General features: G+C 42.9%; 1 protein-coding gene across 4 annotated transcripts; it reads right to left on the reverse strand.

Annotated features, from left to right (window-relative positions):
- Positions 1-1,047: 1,047 nt before the first annotated feature.
- Positions 1,048-26,754, reverse strand: cdk12 (cyclin dependent kinase 12). Of its 4 annotated transcripts, XM_061712589.1 has the most exons (15): positions 26,166-26,754; positions 24,897-26,069; positions 22,492-23,199; positions 20,513-20,692; positions 20,280-20,419; positions 20,024-20,194; positions 14,538-14,727; positions 12,811-12,867; positions 12,413-12,514; positions 9,348-9,425; positions 7,344-7,460; positions 7,123-7,254; positions 4,666-4,889; positions 4,040-4,462; positions 1,048-2,681 (listed from the first exon to the last, which is right to left on the reverse strand). In XM_061712589.1, the coding sequence occupies exons 2-15, from the start codon at positions 26,036-26,038 to the stop codon at positions 2,269-2,271; spliced, it is 4,077 nt and encodes a 1,358-aa protein (XP_061568573.1). In that variant the 5' UTR covers positions 26,039-26,069; positions 26,166-26,754; the 3' UTR covers positions 1,048-2,268. The 4 variants fall into 4 exon arrangements, with proteins under 4 accessions (XP_061568573.1, XP_061568575.1, XP_061568572.1 ...); XM_061712591.1 differs by having other exon boundaries at positions 4,070-4,462; positions 24,897-26,754; XM_061712588.1 differs by having other exon boundaries at positions 24,897-26,754.

Raw genomic sequence — 26,754 nt, forward strand, 5'->3', positions numbered from 1 at the left:
GAGCTGCAGTGACCTCTATGTTGGTCAGAAAGATTCACATCTGATGAATGCTTAAAAGGACCAAAGACAATATTGTGAAACATTGACAGATATCCTGTATATGAGTCTGACCCACCCAGGATATGCACCAGCATCTAAAATGTAATTTTCTGAAGGGGGTGGGTAACTGCACGAGCTGATAACTATGATCCAGCTGCCACTCAGGAAGGGTTATCATACCAAAATATCTATAGACATGGATCTTTTCAAAAATTATAAGCAATTTTTGTCACCTTGAGTGGTACTGATATCTGGTCTGGAACATGGACTACTATGCGAGGCTCAGCTGCGGCCGGGGGGGGGGCAGCCATGTGCACGGGCCAAGGGGCTGGTGCAAGCGTGTGCACACATGTGCATACCAGGCCAGTGTGCACGGATCCGGCTCCAGCGAGCCCTGGTCTCTGCAGAGCGGCGGGTTGTGATGCCTGTCGGGTGCAGGTCGACATATAATCACTAATATCACAAATACACGTCTGCATCAGTATTAATCAGTCCTGCTATGGTTTACTATTAATGCGTTATCTGCTTCCCATGCATCATCATTATCTTTTTATGCATCTATTACAGATTGCACATGTAAATGTTTTACAACTGGGCACAAAAAGAAAAAAACAAACTATTGACTAAACAGAAAATTATTTTAAATCCCACAAAAGCATGAAATACCTAACTCAGCACTGCAAACTAATTATTAGTTTAACTCATCTTTGAGATGCAACCATCCATTGTTTATTTATTTTAAATCATCTTTTTTGTAGACTTTCATTTCATTAACTTTGCATTTTTACATGAATGCCTTTATTTTCTTTGTTGAATGTCAGTTTAATATTTAGTGTTGTTAAAAAAAAGGGGGAAAAAAAGCTCTTATAGCCAAAACATAGGGGATCTAGTCTGCAGCTCTGAGCTTCCTGCAGAAACCTGACTGTTTGGACGTCCTGCGGGCTGCAGTTTGGGTAAATGCCTACCATCTAGTGGCCGGTTCACACAGAAACATCCAGAAACAGCAGGAGAAACGATTCAGCTGGTCGCATAGCTTCCTTTAATAAACTGAACCAAGAAAAACACATTACAAAATATCTGGGGTTTTTTCTTTTTTTTCTTACAGTCACAATAAACGATTCTCTCCGCCCGTTCTTGTTCCAAAGCAAAAAAAGAGAAAAAAGAAAAGAGGAAACAGAATGACTGACCATTATCTTTTTTTTTAAGCTTATTTATGTAGAAAATAACTGCACCAAAAAAAAAAAAAAAAAAAAAAAAAAAGCTCTTGTTCAAACAGTGAGATGAGGGGCACACATATTTAGACGAGGCTTTTAGGGCCCACCATGGAAAGCTGAGGTTTTTTTTTCTGTTTCTGGCGTTATACTTGATCGTGGAGAAAAGCATGTGTTATGTAGAAGTTCATCAGTTTGTTTAATCCATTCCGGAGACAGGAGCATGGGTACTACAGACCTGTTACAACACAAGTAAAAGAGCGATGCCTTCAGGTGGCCTATCACAGTTAAGCTTGGGGGAGGCCAGGATACCACTGCCTTAAACTGCCTTTGGGTAACATTAACAAAAAAAAAAAAAAAAGGCAAATACACACGTATTATCTAAAGGAGAAACTTAACCCTCTCTTTTCTCCCAAGGCCGAGATCATTCATGGGTCGCTGATGTCGCATAAGGCTGCAAACGGGAGCCATCGTGCACGTTTCAACAGAAAACCACTTCCTCCAAAATGCTAATGATCCTGTTGGAAGTGGGCACCGCAGTGGATACAACAATCATTTGTTTAGAAGGGAAAAGAAAAGAAAAAAGGGAGCTCTTTGCTGCTTTCAAACTTGAGTGTCAGCTGTGTTTACACTCGGTTACAAAAGAGGCATTTCATTCAAGACCAGAACCTTCGAGAGTTAAGTAGAGAGCAGAGATTTGCAGATGGCGACTGTTCCTACTTTAACAGAGGACAGACCAACGCCAGGTTACGATGCTCCCACCGGAACAACACAGCAGCCCGTTCAGAGAGCCCAGATGTTTGTGACGTAACCTTAAAAAAAAAAAAAACCTCTCTCTCTTCTATTTAGACATTCATTTTCAAAATCTATGATTCGACTTTCACTACCTGCTCCTGGTCCAGTGAGTTACTTTCTGTGGGTGCTCCTCTGCATTTCTCCATCTTCCCTTCCCCTTCAGGCCAGGATGGCTGCAGCCGCCCCGTGTTACCAGAGTTCCCCTCACCAGAGGACTGAGGTGTCAGCGGGCGGCGCCGTGGGAAAAGCGGAGGTCCTGATCTTTGGGGAACTGCGCTGCGGCGTTGGTAGCCGCCGTCACCAGTTCTGCAGGAGTCTCCGCGGCAGCAGCAGCCGAGGGTTTGGGTGGAGAGTCTGCGGCCCAGGATGGAGGCGGCTGCGCCCGGGCCGGGAGGTCCGTGCCCGGAGAAGGGTTTCTGCTCTGCTTGGCGGCGCCGGCCTCCCCGTCCTGCTGGGAGATGAGCTGGAGCAGGGCGGCCGCCACGGCGGGGCTGATGTCCTGGCCCGGCTGGGTTCCTGGCCGGGCCTGCTGGGAGTTCTGAGCTGGGGGCGGCCCGGGCGGAGAAGGGGGGCGCTGCTCGCCGGGCGGGGGGGCCCGGCTGGCGACCAGTGCTTTCCTTTTTGACACTGCACCATCTGATGAAGCAGAACAGACAGAAGACAGAATTAAACTGAGGTCCATTCTATGTCAATGCCTCAGTTTTCTTTTTCAAGCCCTGATGGATGAACGAAAATAAAACCTTCCCTTTTCTCAAATGAACCTGACTCAAGGTTGCACAATGTGGACCTTCCTACCTTCACCACAAGAGGGACAGTAAGGCCACAAAAGGTCACCATCCTATTAAAGTTCATATTTTTCCAATGTTGTGTGGTGAAAAAAAGTGAACATGTACCTATACAAGCAAAACGAAGCTTACGTTAACAAAAACACGCATCTCACCCGTGACTAGTCCTTATTGTTTATGAAACTGATATATTAATATTAAGATTATAAAGTATGTGCAGCTGATGTCAGACATCCCTAAAACAAGGTGAGGTCTGTGACAGGTGAGAAGTAAAGCACGCGCAGGTGGATCAATAGTGATGGAGACTTATGTAGGACTAACTGCTTAAAGGGTAGGAGGAGATTTTTCTCCCCATTTGTGGGTTTTGTTTCTATATTCCTCCCTCGGAACCTAACACAGCGCCAGGAGATAAAACATTTCCTTGGATTATTGCTACTCGAGTGACAGCAGTGGTTATTCAACTTGCGAACGTTTCTACACCTTAGAGTGAACAGCAAAAAGAAAGAAAAAAAAAAAAAAAATGTGACAAACCGAAAGTTCAAAAGAAACATGCAGGTGAGAGCTAAAGATTCAAACATTTATTTTCACTTGATAATTTATTAGACTTTCTTCATAAAAAGGCTGACATTACAGACCGTTTAAAGCAACATCTCTTTCTGTGAAGAATCCATAAACACCTCTTTTATGAAAATGAAGTGAGGAGGGGGAAAAAACATGTGGAAATGAAACAGACAGAAACAAAGACCGTGAGAATGAAACAGGAGGGGGAAAAACATGGGAAACAGTGTGAACTTTTCATTTTACTTAAATGAATAACACTGCATTACCGAGCACACCAGTGATGCACCAGTGACGTCCACGTGCACCGAACCTTTAACTGTTTACCAGGGTCACATTATACCCAATGATCAATAGGTATTTGCGGTTGTTGGTTGTTTTTTTTCTTCCTTTTAATACAGCAGCTGCTCAAAGAGAGCCAATGTGTGTGTCAGGAATAACAGAGAGGTGGATGCACTTTATCGTAGCCACATTCATTTGAATTATTAGTCATTTGTCGATTTCATCAGGTACTCTAAAGTCTAATTAGATTGATAGAGTATATAAAATCTTGGTTTCTAAACCTCAATCAGCTTCGCTCTCCTCCATATTATTATGATCTCCGTTTGACCCTGGTACCTCCTTCGCTCTAAAGACTGAACCCAGACTTGCCCTTGCCATCAGTAGTAGAAGTGGACGAACCGCGCGTAAGCGCCTCCTCTGACTGAACGCCATTGCTTTCATCTCCTTGTCCCTCGGTTTGTGGTTTTATGATTTGCCCCAAAATAAGGGCCAGGAGGCTGGCCTGGTCTTCCTGGCTGAGCGGCGGCTCTGCAGATGTGGGCGAGCCCTCGGGCGGCTCGGGAGGCGGCTCCGGAGGCTGGGGCACGGCGGGGGGCTGGGGCGGCTCCTCCGGAGCCCCGGGGGGCTCAGGGGCGTCATTAAGGGCAGACACCAACTGGGTAATAGTCTCTTGGTTGGAAAGGTTGAGGAGCTGGGCCACCTGGGGCATCCTGAGGTCAGTTTGCCCCTGGAGAAGGTTCAGCAGCACGGCCAACTCTGATTGATTCAGTTGCTCTCCAGCCGCTCCCAGCCCTGAACACAACACAACCAGAACTTGTATTATTAAAATGCAGATAATGAATATACTAATATAATCTGGATGTGACCATTCATCGTTCAATCAGATTTATCCAAACAAACATACAAACTGCTTTTCATTTAAAAAAAAAAAAAAAAAAAACAGATTGAACTACAAGTTTGCTTCTAGCAGAAGACTTGCAAGCCAAATCTGTTACCTGACAACTCACTCTCTAAGCTGGCGGTGGAGGGTTTTCCAGGTGGAGGCGGCGGGGGGGCTCCAGCTGGGCTGTTCTGTGGTCGACTGTTCTCTCCGCCGGAGGTCCCAGTTGCATCTTTACGCGGCACTTTGGGCACAGGCACTTCCTCGGGCACACCGCTCTGGCGTGCACGCCTTCTCTTTTTACTCCACAGCTCGTGGCAGTCCTGGTGGTGGGGAAGACTGGACAGTGGATGCACAGGTCAGACACGGGGAAAACATTTCAGCCATCACAAACAACTCCTAGGAAATAAACCCCTAGGTGGGATGCTGCATAGATTAACCCTAAAGCTTGAGTTATGGTTCTGCGTCAAAACGACGCCGTGCCTACGGCGTGTGGTACGCGTCGACGCAGACCACACGCCGTCACTGACGCCGTCACTGACGCCGTCACTGACGTGCACCTCCCGAAAATTGTAACTACGCGTCGAGGTGACGCAGACCACGCGCAGACGGAGAGGGCTGTGATTGTTTCGCTTGGTAGCAACGCATTTCCGGTTTGAAGCAGTCATGAACTTTCAGCGCTCTTTTCTTCGTGTATGTGTGATTTTTTTTGTTTTTGTTTTTTGCACAATAGTTGTCCTTATCTCTTTGATTCACTGTGATCGGAAAAAGTCGGATAAACCATTCAGGAAAAGGTTGCGAATTAGCGGTCACGGGGGGTACTGCACCGCGGCGAAATGGAGTGACAGAGAAGTCCAAAGGGTTCACGACGGCGTCACGGTGAGTGCTCTGCGTTGGTTTGATGCAGAACCATAATTCAGGCTTTAGAGTTCACAAGGCACCGCTCCCTGCCGGATGTGAACCTCTGTAAATGGTATGGACATTAGGGAGTAGTTTGTCTATAGGTCACATCATCAAGCTTTATAAAGGCACTTTTCTGTTCCTTCTAGATGTCATCCAGTCAAAGTTTTAATTAATTTGATATCACTGGTTTTTCAAAACAAAAACAGGAGCATTGTGCAGAATTCCCAAAATAAACAGTTTTTTGTTAGTTTTGTGCATATAAACAAGCTGTGAACTGTTACATATTTTACTGACGTTATCCCTGTTTGCAACTCAACACTCCCTCTCTTTTGCAAACTGTAATTTTCTTAAGAACGCGGAAACCGCATGAAACTAAATGAAAACACTGTTGAACAGTGAAGGATTAAAGGGCATTGCCCACGGATTGTAAATGGACAAACCTTTTTGTTTGTAACTTTATGTTTTCTAAAAATATTATTATAGAAGTGCACATGTATAATATAAGTACGTTTCCATCTTATCAATATAGCCAAGTTGAGCTCGTGGCCAGTTCAGAACTAACTTTGTTTGCATCAAACCTCCAGCAGAAACATGTGCAGGAGGGAGAGGAAGCCCTGTGTGTGTGTACACTTTTTGTGTATCTGTGCAGTAAATTGACTCCCAAAATGTGATTGGGAGCCAAAATTCAATCATATCCTTGAATGCATATTGTGATATTTATCTCTGTGGTTAAAGGAAAATTATGAGAATTTTCAAGAAGGTAAATAGATAAAATATGATTTATGTCTAGAGTTCTTTATATTCTCAATTGTATGCATTTTGTGAGTTTAAAATAATATGCAACTATAGTGCTGAGCAGCTGGAACGATGTTCCAGAAGATTCACAGCAGGAAAAATGAGGTGTTCCATGGAAGACTCGTCGTTTCATCCAGATTCAAATTTTCACTGGTTTACCAGCTGCCACAAAAAGAAACACTAATTATGTTGTTTTTAAATTGTATTATTGTGGCAAAACAGATGATCAAAGCCCACCGTCAGCACCAACGCCACAGAAAAGCAGAAGATGTCGGAGCACAAATAGCTATTTGGAAAGTTGGATCTCTGTTTATGTTTGTGAGAGCACTTTACATGAAAAGAGATAATGAGATTTTAAATATTTGTCTCTTAAATAGGATTTTTGTTTTTTTGTAGCATAAACAAGTTTTTGAGACACTCTTGTGGAACAGCATGTCTCGACATAAAATTCTGCCAGGAAATTAAGGTTATTTATATTTTAAGTCTTTTGGACACTATTGTAGTATATTTCTTCAAGTTTCCAGTTCCAGAAATAATATTTTTAGAATTTCAAGTTTTGAAAAATCTTTAAACCCTGTTTTTTTTTGTAGTTTTGTGAAGTTTCAGAAAAGAAAAAAAATCCAATTCCATTTTGAGCATATTGAGAAGTTTATGCTCAGCTGTGTTTATATAGTTGGTGAAAATGAAAAAAAAAGGATTATATTGCCTAGGTAGTGCTGGAAAAAATTATATAAGGCACATTTTTATAGCTTCTATATGTTTTAACAGTAATGGAAAAAAGCAGCTTAAACCGCTGAGGGTTAATGGGCTTGTTTTTGAGCTCATGTCAATACTTGGTCTGTTATTGTGCACAAAAAGGCCATGAGCTACTGACTCTGGTGGCGGCATCTTGCTCGGCTCTACGTCACACAGGAAGTCACTGAAAAGAGCTTGCTCCGAAGTGCATCGACGTGCAGGGTCGAGGGTCAGCATTCTGTCCAGCAGGTCCAGAGCAGGAGTAGGTAAACTATACACAGAGAGGAGGAGACATTTCACCAGTGGGCCCAGCAGAGGGAGGATCGCTGCTACTGGAAACGCTGCAGCACGGCTACGCACAAAGCAAACTCCTCTCGTAGTCGCCGCCGGTACTGCTTCTTGGGTTTCATGGTGTTGAAGAGGGGAAGTTTGATGACATCGGGCCAGACTGCAGGACAGGGACTTCCACACAGACGGCTGAAAGAAAAGTAACAGTTTGAGCGGCGGGTATCACCGATGACTTATTGCTCAGTGAATTAAGGTAATAAGGTGTCTGATAATGGAATCGTCAGCTTTACACACGAGCCACAAGATGTCAGGTATACTTTAAAGTTTAGACTGCAGCATCAGAAGCATAAACGTGCTAATATACCGTTGGGTTTAAAGTTATTTACAATTGATTTTTTTTTTTAAAAGACTAATTTATTCCAATATTACTTCATGTACAACAGGCGCGGATAAACAGTGAGCTGTTTTTCCTCCCTGAAGCAGCATCTGTCTTACTCCCTTAAACTTCCTAGATCAATAACTCATATTGGAAACGTTGAAGCATTGACGACATCCCTCTCCATGAGTCGTAAAGTGGACTACAAATCAAAAGTAAAATCATCTTAAGAAGAAGCCGTTCATTAATTCTGTAAAACTCCTACCAGTCTATGTCCTATCAGACAAGTGTGCAGGGATTATTTATAAAAGATAAAACTCTTTGCACTGACCCAGGACTTTATTATAAATACATCTCCCATCATTATTATTCACATGCCTGCAATCTTGTGTCGTTTTTTAGGCGACATACCCCATTCGAATCAAAATGTCATTCACGTAAATTGTGTATTGGAGAGCATCTTCACAACAACACATCTTTGGTGGAACTCAACATTCACAAGTAAGAAGCTGCTAAACTGTTCAACAACTTCCTTACGTTAGTTACTTAACGTCAAGTTAGAAAGCATTTATATGGTATAGTAACGTTATGTAGCATGACATTTTCCCCTTTATTTCCATGCAATAGGAATAAAACGATCCTCTTATCTTGATGGTGATTGCCCAAAAGTGGATGTGGGTGTGGCTGACCACCTAAGATGGTCATGATTCACTTAAATTGCATGTACCGTATTTTCGCGACCATAAGGCGCACATAAATTTATTTATTTTTTCTAAAATGTGCCACGCGGCCTATGAAACGGTGCGCCGTATCTATTACCTAAATTACGGTAATGTGAGGTGGAGCCACCATGAGAACGGTAAAGGGAGAAGGGGCGCTGAGTCCGAAGAAATGAAAATTGAACATTTTCATGGAGGTCCGTCCTGGTGCTTTCGCCTCATGAAACGGTGCCAGCGCAGCAGCAGCGCCCGTGAGTTTATATGGAAAAGATGGCGAGCGTCCGCTCATTCTGCAGCAACACATCACCGACATGGACGAGGTGCCGCTCACGTTCCACATCCCGGTGAATCACATGGTGGAGTTAACGGGGTCCACCGCGGGGGAGCGGACCGGGACCACCGCGGGGGAGCGGACCGGGACCCGGGACCACCGCGGTCGGGATCCGAACAACGGGGTATGAAAAGTTTATTTACTGTTGTGCTTGCCTTGCCACGCTGATGGACAGACACTGCCGCCGATGGTGATTTTGAAAAGAAAAACGTTGCCTAAAGAGACTTTTCCAGCCGGAGTCATTATAAAGGCAAATGAAAAGGGCTGGATGGATGAAGAGATGATCAAGTGGCTGAGACAGGTTTATGTGCGGCGACCCGGTGTTTTTTTTTTTAATTCTTTAATGCGGAAACAGAAGATGAAGACTTTGAAGGGTTTGATTGATGTGAAAAGTGAAATAAAATATCAAACTAAGTTTTGCTCCCACTCTATTTTTAAATAAGCACACTTGTGTGTGTGTGTTCTGCAGCACGTGTGTTTTGCGGCGCGCGTGTGTGCAGCTCCGTCTGTGTAGACTGCGCCTTTTGGGTCGGTGCGCCGTATGTGTGTTTAAAATCCAAAAATTACACACAAAACTGAGGGTGCGCCTTTTCACACGGTGTGCCGAATGGTCGTGAAAATACGGTATTCATGTGTGTGGGGCAACTTACCTGATGAGCTCCAGTTGAAGAAGTTCCTGGTTCGCCTGGAAGATGGGCTTCTTCGTGAATAACTCTCCCAGAATGCACCTGAGCCAAGAAAACCAGAAGAATTGTGGTCAGGAATTGTGAATGTGTGTGATGTAAACTATGTTAAAAGATCTATCAAACAATATTTCACAAAGCAATAGTGTGATAGTTTTAATGAGTTTGAACCCTGAACTGTCAAAGTCAGATTGAGGCAAATTTAAAGGTTTGGTGAACTTTGGTGTACTGAATTGTGGAGTTATACTAACAAAACACCATGATATTGAGACTCCATGACACAGCATAAAAGGTTTTTAGGTGTCTTTGAGGGATTTAGAGGAGCCAACCATCTCATATATTTGTGCATTTAAAAATTTGTTAACTAAACTACTTATTAGCCATGTTTCAATAAAGGCTTTTTAATATTTTTCCACAAGAAGAGTGCCTTGGACTCCCTTTTTTGACACGAATGTGTTAACTAAATGTTTTTCCTTTATCACAGAAATTAATTTTCTCTGGATGCTAACATGTTTTGGAATCGTGCAAAGGAATAATGAGAACTTTAGAGAAGCTAAATTGAAATATGGTGCTGCATGTGCTGGAGGAGCTACAGTGCAGAGAGTCTGATTTATACTGGGTGGACGGGTTGAGTTCACAACATTGTTTTGTGGTTTTATGGGTCTTGACAGGGAAGTTTTTACAGGAGTAACACAAGATGTCAAGTGTTTTAATGCCTCGGTCCCACCAGGGTCCGGATGTAACGTGCCAGACACTGAATCACAACTACCCTGGTTAAGGAGGGTCTCACCCAAAGCTAAAGATGCTCCCATCAGGATTTTGAGGGCCGATCACCGATCACCACAGCAGTATCTGCCAATCCCAATATTGCCGATCACAGCGTCAAATCCATAAATTCGCCAATATTGTTGTCTCATGTACACGACACTGACATTATATTAGGTATAAAAATTAGGAGATGAGAAAGTATCATAAATTGACTGTTTTATTGCAGGCTGAGGTGCAATATTTCACCCTCTAGAGACTCTATAGACTTAGACTCTTATAAAGAGTAAGTGTAGCTTACTAGCTTAAGCTTTCTTGTGGCAACAATCATGTGTACAACACAACATGTGCACCAACACAAACAACAGCAGATATTTCACTCTCCTGGAGTTGATTCAAGTTATTAACTATAAACCTTAGGTTTCCTGTGGAAAAAGGAATTCAATTTTAAAATAAAAAATGAATTATGAAAGCTTTGCGAAAGCTTTAGCGATAGCATCCGCCGCGCATGAGGAAACTCGCGTGAAGCACAAACTCTTCACACTAGAGCTCCAAATGTCACTCGTGAAGCCGACTGACACGATTGTGATCCTGCGTAAGGGTTAGTGAGGGTTGGATGTGACTGTACTGTATAGTTTGGTATAAGTCCGGCTTATATTAGACATGTGCTCTTTCTCTGCCTTAGCAGCAGCCAACTTTGAACTTTATACTCAGTGTGAGAAACTTTCAAATGTCTCATCAGCTTCGTTGTGTTGAAATTATTTTATAACATTCCTCCTCGGGGTATCTTCTTTGGACACACCTTGCAAACTGCAAATTTGTTGTCCTTTTCAGACATTGTGAAACTCCCATACCAGCGATTCCATTCTCAGTGTTGCTGCTCTGTAGAGACTTCCACGCCCCCTTAGGTGACCTGGGTCTGAGATGTGGGAATGCAGTTTGTTGTTGTAAACGTCATCTGATCTGATCCGGTCTGCTTTTAACTATTTTGAGAACTCTAAACACAACCGATAAGGGCTCTATCGGCCGATGGCTCATCGACCGGCGCATCTCTACCCAAAGCTCTGCACAACGGTTTAGAAGCATCTCGGGAACCATCACCGGTGATGGATGAGTGCTGGTCAGACTGCTGCCATGCCACAGCTAGAGTTTTTTTTGTTCCCTTCCCACCCTACAACAGTCCCTTTATTCAGCAAAACTAGGTCTTAAATTCACCATCACATTGTCATCTTGGCATGAGTTCAAGCAGCTTTCTCAGTGCTGAGTCATGCAAAGAGCTGGACAAATCTAACTCATTCTGATGAGCAGAGAAGTTAACTAACTGTGGAAATACTCCTTAAAGAGCCGAGTCTTTAGTTTGCTTTAGTCAAAAAGCCAAAAACAAGAATTGCATGGAGACTCCGGTCAACTTTCAAGATAAAACACCACGAGCGGGATCCAGCTAGTTAGAGCGCCGAGCACCTACTGACAGATGTCAAGCTACAGGAGTCAAGTGGAAGCTTGGTGATTATATTTTAATAGACAGTTGAAGGCTACAACCAACACCTGCCTCATTTTTTACCTCATAGTTTTACAAACTTTAACCAGACACAGGTGAGACTAATAGATGCTTCACTGACCTTTTATCCTACTTAGATAAACTGATAAACTCAATTTCTCATGGCCCAAACACCTCAGCCAAATAACTGGCAGGAAATGCCAGTCTGGTTCATTTGAACATATTCAACTGTTTGCTCTTTAAGTACAGGTTGGATGTTTATCTGTTGACAAAACTTGAGAGCATATTAATTATGGCCTCTGTTCTGATAGTTGGTCATGGTAGGTGAAAAGTTGCTTCTGAGCCAGAAAACAAACTCAGAAAAGGGTAACATTGATCTCTGAATGTTTAGGGAAAAAATGTATAGACAAATGATTTATAAATTTTTTTTCTTTTCTCTAAATTAGCTTCATCTGACAAAAAAAAAGTAGCTTTCCTATAAAACACACAAAACAAGACCTAATCCAAAACCATTTCTTTCCAAAGTTGATCATTTGTCAGTTGATCAATTAACAATGTAACGAATGTGCAGACATCATATTTCCACTTCAGAGTCAACTTTATGGAGTCGCAATTAGCTTTAGCACAAATGAAGAATTTGGCGTTGGTTATGTTGCACTTGGTTTTTTTTCGGCTTACATTATACACCGTTGTTTGGTAAAAACAGGAAAAGGAGTTATGTAAAGTATAACATTATCTGTGAGTGACTGGGCGAATGTTTTAGACTCACCCACAACTCCAGACATCGATAGCAGGGGAGTACCTCTCCTCCCCCAGCAGGAGTTCGGGGGGCCGGTACCATAGTGTGATTACTTTATTAGTGTACGGCCGACTGGAGGCCAGGAAGGAAAAAAGAGAGCGAATCAGAGCACATTCATACAGCATCTCTGCCCCCATGTGTCCCCACAGTAACATTTCAGCTGAAATCAAGAAGGCAGTTACTGAGACACAGCTCCATCTACTGGAGACATACTATGGAAAAAATTAAAAACATAATAGTGGCGCTCTGATCAAGTTTAAACACATTTACTATAAAAATATCTAAACATGGGATGAATTCAGATTCACTATACGAGCTCAAGGAAACGTGCCAGAATATTTGCATATTTACAAAATGACTTGTCTTACCTTTCCTCTGAATTGTAAAGTCGAGCCAAACCAAAGTCAGCAAGTTTGATCTGACCTCTGTTATGGAGAAAAAGAAGAACTTTGATTTCGAATCTGTTCTGTCAGTTTCATGGTACCGAATGTTGTAGTCAGCATGCATTCACCAAAACGACTGAGTGCACTTGGAGAAAAACAAAATCCAAAAGTTGTCAGTGAATGATTTGCATCTACTTTTAATGGTGAAACAGACTGTTTTTGTTAACATCCTAGTCTTGGCAGATCATGTAGCTTAATGTTCCTGTAATGGTTGCAGAATAAGTGCAGAAATAATCTGAGCACTTGCTGCACACCCTTGAAGACGTTTGAAGAACCCAGTGAAAAATTAGTATTAAGTAGGGGATGTAACAATATATCGTGCCACGAAATTTCTCGATACAAAAACGTCACGAAACGTGTCGTGGAGGTGACAAAGTGTATTGCGATATTGGGTTATTAATATTAATCTATTGTGTTGACTAGAAACGTGCATCCGACCACGCGTGACGACCGCGCCTCGACCTGCGGACCAAAATCTTACTACGCTCAGAAGAAACTAGTACCGTTTTCCGGTCCCGTTTTGAGCTCTGAACCTTTACTTATGTAAGGCTGGTGTAGAGTTAAGCCTTACCTTATTATATTAAACCTTTTTCGGGTCGTGAGTAGGATAAACACGGGGAAAACTTCTGCGTGAGTTCGAGTGTACTTTAATGTCCGCTCAACAGCGTAGGATTTTAGAACATCAACACAGCAGCTAGTGCTGTACTGTGGCGTATCACTCCGCCCAATCTAAAACAGACTAATCACTACAGATAAACTGACTAGTGTAATTATAGTCCCTGATTTACATCAGAATATAAAGAATATATTTATAAAATAATGAACCCTGAATTACCAAAATAACCTTCTTAACAAAAATAAATCTCCTCTTACACTTATAAGGTGAGCATGAATCAATCTTTTTTATGATGTAAAATTGTACGTATTTATTTACTTTTATTTATTTATTTAATTTTAGTTGTTAAATTTCTGGAAAAGAAAAAAGTCAAATCATACATGAGAGAAACTATTCATTTTGTGGCAAAATATTTTTACTTGTATGAAACTGAAGATGCATAATGCAAACCTGACATTTACTTTTAGTTCAGTTTATGGACAATGGTTGGCCTGGCTTTCTCTTTAAAACTTAAACAGTTATAAAGCATTACAAACTGTAACAATAGGGCAAACGTACCGTATTGTTTTGTATTTTGTGTCTTTCAAATAAAAGACAATTTTTTCCAGTCATATGTTCCTCATTCAAGGTTGTTAAAAATATACTGCTATAATATTGTATCGTTATCGTGACCTCAATATCGTGTATCGTATCGTGAGATTAGTGTATCGTTACACCCCTAGTATTAAGAAATGAACTCTTTTGTAAACACACCTCAAGAGACTTGTAACCGGATCACTGAAGCACAAGTCGTTTAACAGGATTTATTTTAAGACACCAAGGTGAATGACACCGCTTTATTTATGCCGTTTAGACGTCAACTAACATGAGTTAAATATGAAGCAATGCAATGTTATCATTTAGATAAAAACAAGTTGGATACTGGGAAAGCAAGAGGCTCTGACTGGGGGGGCTGTGGCTACTATTGCAAAGAAACCAGAACAGTCGAACCAAAGGATGTTACCGAGTGCAACTCCAGATGTTTTCTGTTTCTTACCTGTTGTTGAGCAGTATGTTGGAGCATTTGATGTCTCTGTGCAAGAAGTTGTTCTTATGGCAGTAGTCCAGACCTTCCATCAGTTGACGCATGAAGCTGCGAACGTGTTCATGGGAGAACTGCACCAGGCCCGACTCCAGTAGGCCCATCAGATCGTGGTCCATGTACTCAAACACCAAGTAAAAAGCACCTACAAGCAGAGGGAAGACATAGGGGGAAAAAAAGAATTAAATGTATGGAAGTTGGATGATTGGCCATGTGAGGGGAGGATTAAAATGTTCCCTCTGCAAAGAAAGATTAAAATAGCCTCATATCTTCAAGTTGAAAGACTGTAGAGTCTGCACTCTATTGAAAATATAAAACTGCACCACCAGCAACAAAACAGTTACAGTGTAAATTATTAGTAACTGTTGTGCTGTTGCACTCTGCAAGCTGAAACATGAAGAAACCGTATGTACAGCACATCATCAGCTCCAATTATCTGTTTTTGATATAACACATCATATTTGTCTTGAATTTCTTAACGAAAAACTGTGAAACTCATTTAATGGGGAATATGTGATGTTAGGAAATTACTATGAACAGCAATCAGACCCAGACAAACAGTCAAAACCAAATGTGAAAGCTTGCTCATAGAGAGACACATATATCTAATTACAAGTGGAGAAACTGGAGCTGAAGGAAAGCTGCGGTGACCTGCTCGTGGAATGAGCTGCTAAGTAGCTACGGGAATAAGTCCTGTTAAGACCTGATGCATACAGAGATCTTAGATGACTCAATCACTACTTGATAGCACTAAGAGCCAGTGTGAATGCAGTCAGTGTGGATTTCACTCAGGCCACATCCAGAACTGGTCTCAGACACGTGTGATCAGCCTTATAAAAGTGTGAATGCAAACGTGTCCCAGGCCATGTTACAAGACCACATATTCATGTAAAGCAGCTCCACACAGGGAAAGAGGTTTCTACTAGGATCATTTATTCACTGCTGCAATATGAAATAGCCACACACAAGTGTCACATGATCTATCATTCCCATAAAACCTCTTGCTCATCTTCTATGGACATTTCTAAAGCAACAGAGATCAAACGGTCTGACTTGCTAAAATCCACTACTATATTGTTTTTTACACTATTTATTTCATCTTAATTGTATCTTGTAATGATTTTAATACATTTAACGCCTCTCCACTCGGACAACCTGCCTCTTTTAAATAAAATTGGGCGCATTTCACCTTAGATGACTTTCAGCTCCGCCAATTGATGTGCTGGTCTTATACCCGTGTTTATTTATCAATCAAGGGTCAGACACGACCTGATCAGCAGTCTGGTCTCCAAACTGCATTTTGTAAGCAACGCACATGTGTCCTATGAGGCGTTAGCTGTGCACAAAGCAAAAAGTAGTTGACTGTCTGAACTGTGGTAATGTGTTCTTGAAAGCTTACAGCTTCCCGGTAGGAATGGGCGATATTTTACCGTTCACGATATACCGTCAAAAAAATTCCCCACGGTAAGAATTTGTCATCTCGTGGTAAAAACGTTGAAGTTTTTGTGTGAAGCCTGAATTATGGTTCTGCGTTAAATTGATGCAGAGCCTACGGCGTAGGGTACGCGACGACGCGAAACGTACGGTCAGCCTTAACAAACATGGCGGAAGGCGGATCTGAGAGCAAGGAGCTCGTTGTTAAACGAGGCTCCAGCTCCATTATCTGGAACTGGTTTGGATTTAAAAAGAGTGACGAGGAGCAAACATCATCTATTATATGCAGAGTCTGCAAACAAACAGTGAGTGCAAAGGATGGCTTTTATTTATTTGTCCTGTTTCTTTATTTATCAGGTTGTATTTTTTTCACCTTTGTGATTTTATCAATCAAAGGGGAAGGTGGCTCAGTTGGTAGAGCGTTCGCCCATGAACCTGAAGGTCAGTGGTTCGAACCCTAGTTCCGCCTGTGTCCACCAAAGTGTCCTTGGGCAAGACACTCAATCCCCCGGTTGCTCCCGGTTGTCAGGCCAGCGCCGTTGTCTATGGCAGCTCCGCCGACGACCGGTGTGTGAATGTGTGCGTGTGTGGGTGAATGTTTGCAGTGTAAAGCGCTTTGGGGCTGTAGGAGTACAGCTGGAAAGCGCTATATAAGTGTAAGCCATTTACCATTTTATAAGCTAAGAAAACTGAAGGACAATGGTACTTTTGCTGTTTGCACTGTTATCCCACTGTTTAAGCCATACATTATTAATTCAATTTAATTGGTGTACTTTAGTAGCATTTAGTATTCTTTTAGAGCAGTGTTTTAGGGGCTCCAAAGACTGAATGTGGTGATAGATTTATAGTTAAAAAGGTGGAGTTGAATTGGTATTTTATCTATCGTCATTTTTATTGTTATAAATGCCAGAAATGATCGTGATACATTTTTTTGTCCATACCGCCCATCCCTACTTCCCGGTGTTTCCCTTCATTGCAATATCAGCCCAAGCCTTGCTGTCTCACTGCTCAGGAGCTGGATATCCACCAAAGATGGCTCACAAATGAGTTGGCAAGCATCTTAGATGAGTTTTTGAGCTATTCACAGACAACTGAGTGCAGACAGGTGAGCATGGAGTGCTCACCAGTCTGCAAGCTCAGCCACTGGCAAACCAGGCTCAAAATGAACTAGTGTGTCTGGCGTCATTTGACCGTATCTATGTTCCACAGAGCATTTTGTAATATATATTTAACATTCAACCCAATACTATCCGATGCCAGCAGTGAAACTATTGCCCTCAGTTCCCTGAAGGCATCTTCGCATTCAAAACCAGTCAAGAAGCCCTTTCTCCGAAGATACAAGATATAGAAGCACGAAGGGATGGCATTACGCTGCATCCTGCAGGCTGTGTGGTGAAAAGTTTCTGATTAGTCCAACTTTGTAAAATAATAAAGCTAAATTCTTATCGTATCAAGACAGCAGCAGTACACACACAGACCAAAACTGAGAGTAAACCTGCCAGCTGTCTTGCAGACTGATTAAAAAAAAGAAAGAAAATGAATGGGGAAAAAAAGATTTGCCTTTATTTCCAGTTGATATTACCATCAGAGCCTCAATGGAAGATGTTACAATTATCAAACATGCTTGTGGGAAGAAAAAAAAAGAGTCATGTTCTATCTTCCATCCTGAGCAAAGCAACCCCCTGAAAACAAACCCTGCACCTGATATTACGGTCTCATTAACGTCAATCGAAGCTGAAGGTGCTACATACCCACTACTCCTGCTGAGTTATTACATGCAAAAGTAAACACTGTTTCAACACTTTCTCAGTGGAAAAAAACAAAAAAAAAAAAGATTAGCCTTTTATTACATAGAATGAAATGTCTGTTCTCATTGGACTGCGCATTTTCAATTTCATTGTGTCCTGATACAGTGTCAAAGATATCCATCTATCAATGACTACGTTTACATGCAGTCAAAATTCGGGTTATTGCTAATATTCCGGTTACCGAAACATTCGGAATATTCCGTTTACATGCGTGAGCAAACAGGGTTATCCCTGTATACTGTACATGGTAATTAATCATTCAGGATATCCCGATCAAACCAGGGACGCGCGGAGAACGTGATGACGCAATTACAGTCATTTCCACTTCTTCCTGTATCCAAATTCAAAACAAATGCTGCTTCGCGCAACTTTTCGCTCACCTTGTTGTAAATCTCGCTATCCCGGTACTTTCTACCATCTACAAATGCCAAAATGTTCATATCCTTCATTACATTTATGAAGTGATTAGTCTCCTCCTCACTCCAAAAGTGTGGCGTGGTCTTGCGTTTCTCCGTGTTTAGAAGTACGTCCTGGACTAAAAAGACCAGGATTCCTTGCGAACAGAGCATGCGCAGAAAACAAATTCATGTTCCGTTGGATGGGGATATCCCCTTTGGCGTTTACATGACCGAATATTCAGGTTTTAAAAGGAGTAACCCAGGGGTCATATTCGGGTTTTTAAAAACCTGAATGAGCAAATTTGGGTTACCGTACTCAAAGGGGTTATTGGTGTTTCCATGGCAGTGCAAATTCGGGTTATTGCCAATATTCAGGTTTTAAAAGGGTTATTGAGTGAATATAAACAGTCTATCATGACTGATGACCGTACAAAAATCCAATGGAATTAAAAAAAAGTAAATAAAAATGGTGTGTTTGAGCTTTATCACAAATCTCACATTTTTAACAGCTCTAGGCATTTTTTGATCACTGCAGCTCATAGTGAAGCAGCTAAGAATGTCTGAGCTTGAACGTTGACTTTAAAAACACTAACCACAATTTCTGGGACAAAATGTTACCTATTTTATCTACGGGTCTATCTTTCTCCCATTCATACAAAACACCTTTACGCAGCGCCTCTGTCCCAATTGCACTCTGCAAACATAACCGCTTTGTTTCTACACACACGAGTCCATTAGTCCACAGTCCATTCTGACTTTTAGATAACAAATCAAGAAGCCAGAAATATAAAAAGTTAGTCAACCATTCAGAAACACTCGGCACTGCTCTTAAAGCTATGGGATATCTCAAAAATACCAAATCTATATTGAGGCCATTTTACAGAGCTGAAAAAAAAACTCCTGCAAAACTCCATTTAGCACCTCAGTGAGCATCTTGTTCCTGATGAAAGCTTTTTATTATTATTATTATTATTATTATTATTATTATTATTATTATTAACAGACTATTGTCAAACACAAGTAATAATAATAATGGATTTGATTTTTATCGTGTTTTTCTAAGGATGCTCAAAGCGCTCAACAGTTCCAATTATTCATTCCCTCCTCATTCATACTTGGTGGTAAACTAGGTGAGGAGTAGCCAAAGCTGCTCTGGGGCAGACTGACGGAAACGTGGCAGCGAATACGCGCCTAACGGCCTCTCCGACCATCACTGGAACATTCATACAACATTCACGCACACCAACTCCTAGCCCTCACTGCAGGCAAGGAGGGTGAAGGGTCTTGCCCAAGGACACAACGACAGATGACTGGGGGTGCGGGTTTCGACCACCAATCCTTCAATCGTTGGACGACCCGCTCTACCACATAAGTTGAGTTATTTAACAGTTAAAATTGAAAATAAAAACCAATAAAATATTGGGATTATTTCTTTACTCAAGCTGTTCTTTCAGACATCTTTCATTTTTATAGACTGTCCCTTTTGCCGTTTAATAACCAATTAACTGGTAACTCAGCTCCTTGAGAAAGTGGGCTGAAAATCATTTTAAAAAAGCTCATTAGATTATCTTTCTAAACCATTTACTGATATTGCAAATTTATTGCTTACATTTCCACAGATTTAGATATGTCTACTCTAATTCTTAACTGCAGCTATTGATCAACCAGGAGACGTTTAAGTTGGGAGAAACCCTAATTTGAACAAGAATGACTTTTCAGACCAGCAATAATATAGCACTGATGGCTCCGTGAGTTTATTATCATCATCATTATTATTATTGGGTGTGCATGTCCATCTTACCTTTATCCTTCTTAAAGTCAAGTGCATCCTGCTTGTCGGTGACTATTTCCTTCATATTGACAACACTGCGGTGTTTGAGCTGGCGTAAGATCTTAATCTCTCTTATGGCTGTGATGGGGAAACCCTCCTTTTCATTGTCCAAACGCACTTTCTTCAAAGCAACCAGTTCACCTAACAGGAATGAAAGACAGAAATTGTACGTGGAGTTATACTGACGATTTGATCGTGAGTGACTGTCGTGACAGTAGAAGCTTACCCGTGTCTTTGTCCTTCGCCTTATACACCTGACCATAGGTGCCTTCACCAATGATGCCGATTATGTCAAATTTATCTACACAGCGTTTGCCCCAGTCACTCAGGTTATGTTTACGCTCACCGTATCGTGGGCAGCAAATCCTGAAGAACCATGAAAAAAAAGAAAAATGTAAGTGATAACATAGGATTAATAAAAGAACAAAGGTAGGTCTGAGAGCAGTAAACACATCTGACTTTGGTCTCTTCTTGAGGGCTGGTTGGGGAAGCGGAGGAGGCTGGCGGACAGGGGACTGAGGAGGTGACGCGTCGGCTCCAGACAAAGTGGGCGGTAGAGGAAGGTCGATGATAGAAGTCCGGCTGCGAACTTCTCTCTCTTTTCTTGATGACCTCTGAGGAGGGGTGGACTTCTTTGGACTGTCGGAGCAAAAAATACATTCTTAATTCAAAATGGCTTTTGTCTGAGAAGCGAAACAAAACCTAATGTAGACCAGAGTTATTATCGTTCACGAAAACGAACGAAATAACGAAAACTAAAATTGAAAAAACAGTTTCGTTAACTGAACTAAATAAAAACGAAAATTAAAAGACAAAAACGATAACTAACTGAAACTGTATTGCGTGTTTAGAAAACTAACTAAAACGAACTGAAATTATAGATATAATTTCCTCCGTTTTCGTCCCTGTCAATATAAGCCTCTTGGTATGATCAATTTATTCCACTCTGGCCGTTTATCTCCAACTGGCAGCTACGGCACCTTAACGCCTCACGGTCTGTGACGTCAAAACTAAAACTAAGCATTTTTGAAAATATAAAAACTAATAAAAACTAGCAAACCCACACTAAAAACGAATTAAAACTAACTGAATTGAAGGAGAAAAAGTCAAAACGAAATAAAACTAAACTAAAATGAAAAATTCAAAACTATTATAACCCTGATGTAGACACGTACTTGTACATTTCCAATGCCCTCACTGCAACACAGCAAAGCAAAATATCACATGATGCTTTAAGTTCTAAGTAGCATGAGCTTTGCCTTTCTTGGTTCTCCTATGTTTTAGCATTGTGGCTCACAAAGGAATTGATGCCAGAAACACAATATTAGTCAAGTTAGGGCTGAACGATTAATTGCATTTGCGATAATATCGCGATGTGATAAAAAGAGATTTTCTAACCGCAAAGGCTGCGATTTGACCAGTCATGTGATCTGGTCACGTAATGTGCGAGTGAGCAGAGCGGTGCCGCGTTACCTAAATCTACCATGGCCTCAGCGTTAGGGTTCGGCCAGGCAGGGCTTTTTAAATATATGGGCTTTATAAATTTATTAAATATATGAGCGCGGAGTCGGCATGGCGAGGAGCTGCGCGCGGCGAGGAGCACTAGCCGGGCACGCCGGCAGACAGTGAAGCCTGAATTATGGTTCTGCGTTAAATCGGCGCAGAGCTTACACCGTAGGGTACCGCGTACCCTACGCCGTAGGCTCTGCGTTGGTGTAACGCGGATCCATAAATCAGCCTTGAGTCGCGTTGTGAGCCTGAACCTGCAGCTCGTCATCAGGAGGAGAGGTTAAAGAGCGGGGCTGCCAGTTGTTCATTGCTGGTTCGTTTTGTTAACTCTGAGCTTTGTTGGTTTGTTTGTTAGTTTGCTGGTGTTTTTTTTTTCTCCCTGTGATTTTTTTGTTATTTGTGAAGAAGTTCTGAGTTCCCTGTGAGGAAGGTTTTTTGTTCCCTGTGGGAGTTCTTTCTGTGTTTTTCTATTAAACTAAGCCTCGTTTTGGTTAAAGTTTAACCCGGTTTGGTGTCGTGCGATTGGGTTCAGAGAGAACGACCCATAACAATCGTGTGTAGACGTGTTAAAGAGGTAAAGCTACAGATTTGTTTTCTTTATTGTTGTAATCTGTGCTTTAAATAAATCTGACATTGTTTATTATAAAACAGACTGATTTATTGCTTGTGTAGTTGAAAAATACATGAGAACAGGACCTTGAAAAAATAATTGCATATTAAATCACAATCGCAATATTGAGGAAAAAAAATCGCAATTAGATTATTTTCAAAAATCGTTCAGCCCTAAGTCAAGTGGTAACAGATTTTGTAGTATCAGTATGCAAGCTGAGTTACGTCTTTTTCTTTCAAACTAGTCAAACTAGCTATCTTAAACGATGTGTTTAAATGTGATGTAAGCACTGTCAGGTGTGACTGGTGGGAGTCCTCACCTGCCCTGAGCGTTTCCCAGCAGTGCAGGCGGTAAAGGCAAGGGGGGCAGGGTTGACGTCTTGTGCAGAGGCGTCTGGCGGACCGGGCTGCGTGCGGGAACCAAACCTGGTGATTTGGCCTGGGACGTGGGATTCGTAGGGGGCTGAATAGTTGTTTCAGGCTGAGGAGGAGGTGGTGGAGGAGGGGGCTGTGGTACCTGTGGGGTTGGACAGGGCGGTGCCTGCAGGGAGGGCTCTGGAGGAGGCGGTGCGGGTGATGCGGTGGAGGAGGAAGGTACAGGTACTGAAAGTTGTTCCTCAGCACTGGGAGCACTGGTGGGCAACTGAGCATTTGGAAGCTGAGTATCTGCTGCTGTCGTCGAGTCTCTTTCTAGCGGTGGCTCAGGTTTAGCAGGCCGCGATGGTGCAGAGCTTGCAACTTTGCGTTGCGTCGTTGGTAAAGGGGACGCAGCGCCGCTTGCATTGGCACGAGCTGCATTGGCCGCCTCTGCAGCCTGGCGTTCCTTTTTCCTGCGGCTTAGCTCGGCTCCTAAGCTGGAGTTGAGGGGCAGACGGGAGGAGGGAGGGGAGCGGCTCGCTGGCCGGCTACTGTAGGAGCTCCCGCCGGCTCCAGAGGAAGTGTGTCTCTTACTACGGGAGCGAGAAGAAGAGCGGCGAGATGAAGAGTAATGAAGCGGTGGTGAGCGACTTCTGGAGCGGCCTGAGCGTCTAGAGAAAGCAAAAGCATTTCAAAGAAATATTAAACGGTGCAACAAATATCAAGTGGATTACAATGCATCTGCAAAATATGTATTGATTACATCATTATATCAAACATTGTAAACCGTAACATTTGCAAAGCTACCAAATTAAATATAGATAATGGAATAGTGAAGTAACCGCCTTGTAGAGGACTGAATGAAGACCCACTAAACTTCAGTAACTGTATTTTTGCACATGCACAGTCTCCATCTCTGCTTTCTTACTTCAGTCACTTTAACATGTAAGAAAGTTCTTTTTTATAGAACAAAAAAGGGTAACTGCAAATGACACGAAGCCGTGTGTGATGAGCTGAAACCAGAAACTATAAAAGAATTACAAGTTTTATCACCAATAAATGAATCTGAGCTTTTTGAAAGTTAGTACCTTCTGTCATTTGACTCAAATTTAATGAAAATTTGATTTAAAAAGAGTTCAGACCAGTGTCTGAGAGCTCCCACCCGTTTCCTGTGATTTGCTGACAATTGAGGCCTTTTATGTAAGTGTTGAGTCAACTTAATCTCAACTCCTCCAGACCGTTTTTCGATACTCCTGACTTAACATTCACGATGCAGGTTAAAAATAAAAAATGAATTAAATAAATTTTTCCTTTAGTAATCCCACAATGGGGAAATTTTTCCTCTGGATTTAAGTAAGCAAAGGTTATTTAAATAGCACTTTTCAGAGACATTCATTTGTCACAAAGTGCTTTACAGAATAAAGCTTAGAATAAGCTTAGAGCAATAAAATACATAGAATACATAATAGAAAAGACATAAAATAACTTAAAACAATGCAACCCATCTCTAATCCAACTAGGTGCAGTGGGCAGCCGTTTTTGTACAGCACCCAGGGAGCAGTAAGGGTTAAGGGTCTTGCTCAGGGGCCCAAAGTGGTTGACTTGGGTTGTAATCCAGGGGCTTGAACCTGGAACCTCCTCTGTAACCACTAGGCTACCACTCTCTTTTTCTTTTTTTTTTTTTAAAGGGGACCTATTATGGCATCTTATACCTATTTTAAACAGGCCTTGAATGTCTTAAAAACAAGCTTTTGATTGTTTTTGCTAAATAAATTAAAAATTCAGCCTCTGAGCCATGTCTTTATCTTCCCATTCTCTAACCTCATTATCTATGCAGGATTCTGAGTGGGCGGGGCTATGATAATGAGGCACTGTGCCAATTGGCTGTCTGAATGACGCGATACACCGCTACAAAAAAATGGCGGAAGCTCCGGCCGGCGGAGTTAGTTGTGGTCGTGGTTTCACGCATCGGAGGCCAACCTATGTAAATCGCGCCCGTCGTTACGTAACGAAAGGGAGCAGAATCTGAACGGCTCGTAGAAGCCACATCACACTGGACGGCTCATCCCGGCGGCTGTACAGACACTGCAGAATTTGGTTGCTTTCTTCCTTCTCTGAGTTGGCAGGCTGAGGGGAGACCACTTTATATATGTTAAAGCAAGAAAAACCGTGTTTTTCATAATAATAGGTCCCCTTTAAGTAGGATCATAAAACACTACCAAAGATGGCAGTTTTGGTCCTTGTTTCCATAAAACATTCATCATTTTACATTTCCCCTACACCGTCATCAGTCAACATGTGACTAGTGTAGGTGTACACCCCAACATGGTTCCCAGGATCTTACCGGAGCCTCACCAGACATACGTACCTAGACATGGGGCTGGTGCTGGACGATCTGCGGGTACCGTAGGGGCTGATGGAGCGTCTCCTTGAGTAGGGACTGCTGTCTCGCTCGAAGCTGGAGGACCTGTGTCTGCTGCCGTAGGGGCTGTCTGACCTCTGCCTGCTGCGGCGAGACAGGTCCCCATAGGGGCTGGGGCTGTGCTGGACCGCCGTCCTCCTCCTGGAGTAGCCGTCCTCCCCCTGCTGTCCATAGCCGCCCGGTGGGCTCTCGCTGCCGGCCCGTCTCCGGGGACTGGGCGACAGGGCCGAGCTGTTGCCCTTCCTGCTGGAAGACTTGCCCTTGGGGCTGGACTTGTTGCTCTTGGAGGACTTGCGGTGGGTCCTGTCCGTCCTGGTCCTCTGAGAGGAGCCGTGGCCTCCCTCCCCTCGGCCTTCTCTGCGTTGCTGCCTGTCTTTCCTGGACTTCCCTGAGCGGCTGCTCTCCTTGCTGCGGGACGAGGATGCGGATGAGGTGGTGCTGCCTACACTCACACTGACTGCAGGCTGCACTTGCGGGGAGAGCAGCTCCCCTCTTTTGGTGTCACCCTCCATCTGCAGCTGGCATTTGGATGACGACGAGGATGATGAGGGAGTGATCTTCTCCTTGCTTTTCGACGAGATCCCCTTCTCACTGTCTTTGCTGCTCCTCTTTTTGAATCCATGCTCACCATTGCCGGAGTCTCTAATCTTATTGGGGTCTTTAGACTTTTTCCTGGAGCGTCTGTGGCCCCTGCTCTCTTTTCCCACCTCCTCCGGGTCGTAGTCCGGCGACAGCTCGGGCCCACAGCCCTTCTCGGACGGCCTGGAGGAGGGCGGGTCGGAGAAGGTGTCGGAGTCGGAGCTGATGTCGTCGTACTCCACCAGAGGTTTCACGGCGTGGACGCCAGGCGGCGCCCCCGCTTCGCCGGGGGTCAGATCTCCGGATCCCGGCAGCGAGTCCCGGTTGTGTCTGGTTGATTTATGCCGCTTGCGTTTGGTTGCAAAAGAGGACGTGGAGGAGGATTTGAGCTGCAGTTTGGGGTCTTTGCTGGCCATGTCTCCCTCGGAGGTGTGGGTCGCAGCCGGGCTCAGGTGTGTGCGGGAATCCGACTTCCTCTTGGTCCCATGGTGTCGGTCCGACCCGGGCATACCTCATTCATTCACAGTGTAAAAACAGCAGCTGCTCCCCCACACAGAAAAAATACAAAAAAAAAATATTATTAAAGCAGAAAGCAGGAAATAAAAAGCACACAAACAGGTCGAGGCCCCCGCTCACGTCCTAGTCCTCCTCAGCAGCGCCGATTCATTCCGCTTTAGATCCCAGAAAAACAGCACGAAAAGGCGGTCAAGCCCTTAGTGCACTTTGGATTATTCTGCGGTGGAAAAAGGTCCAAACGGAGCAACACGGGAACATTGTGTGTTGTCGTCTCCAGCAGTCTCAACGTAGCTAGCACCGCTAGCCTCGTGAAAACGACCAAAAAAAATGACAAAAATAAAAAAAAAAGTCCCTTTTTGTGAAAGCTGTCCTTAAGTTTAGTTTTTTTATTCCACAGAATTACGGTCTTAAGCGTTCAGAAACGACGTCTTCAGTGGAAAAAGACGCTCGTTTCTCGGGAACAAAATGAAAACTTGACCCGGTTGGTGCTGTTTTTAAATGTTCCCTTTAATGTAAGTTTTACTCCCTATAAACTCAATATTGATAAGAAATTATAGTATTTTCGTGTGCAGTAGATGTTCCAGTTTATTATCAATGGCTCTGGAAGTCAACCAGGCCTATATTTAGGGCGATGCTAGTGGATTTAATATCATCCACAGCCCTATCTCAAGGAGACTACAAACGCCATTGTGGCTCCTGTGACTAGCGA

This window comes from Cololabis saira, chromosome 21 (genome assembly GCF_033807715.1).
Source record: "Cololabis saira isolate AMF1-May2022 chromosome 21, fColSai1.1, whole genome shotgun sequence".
NCBI lineage: Eukaryota > Metazoa > Chordata > Actinopteri > Beloniformes > Belonidae > Cololabis > Cololabis saira.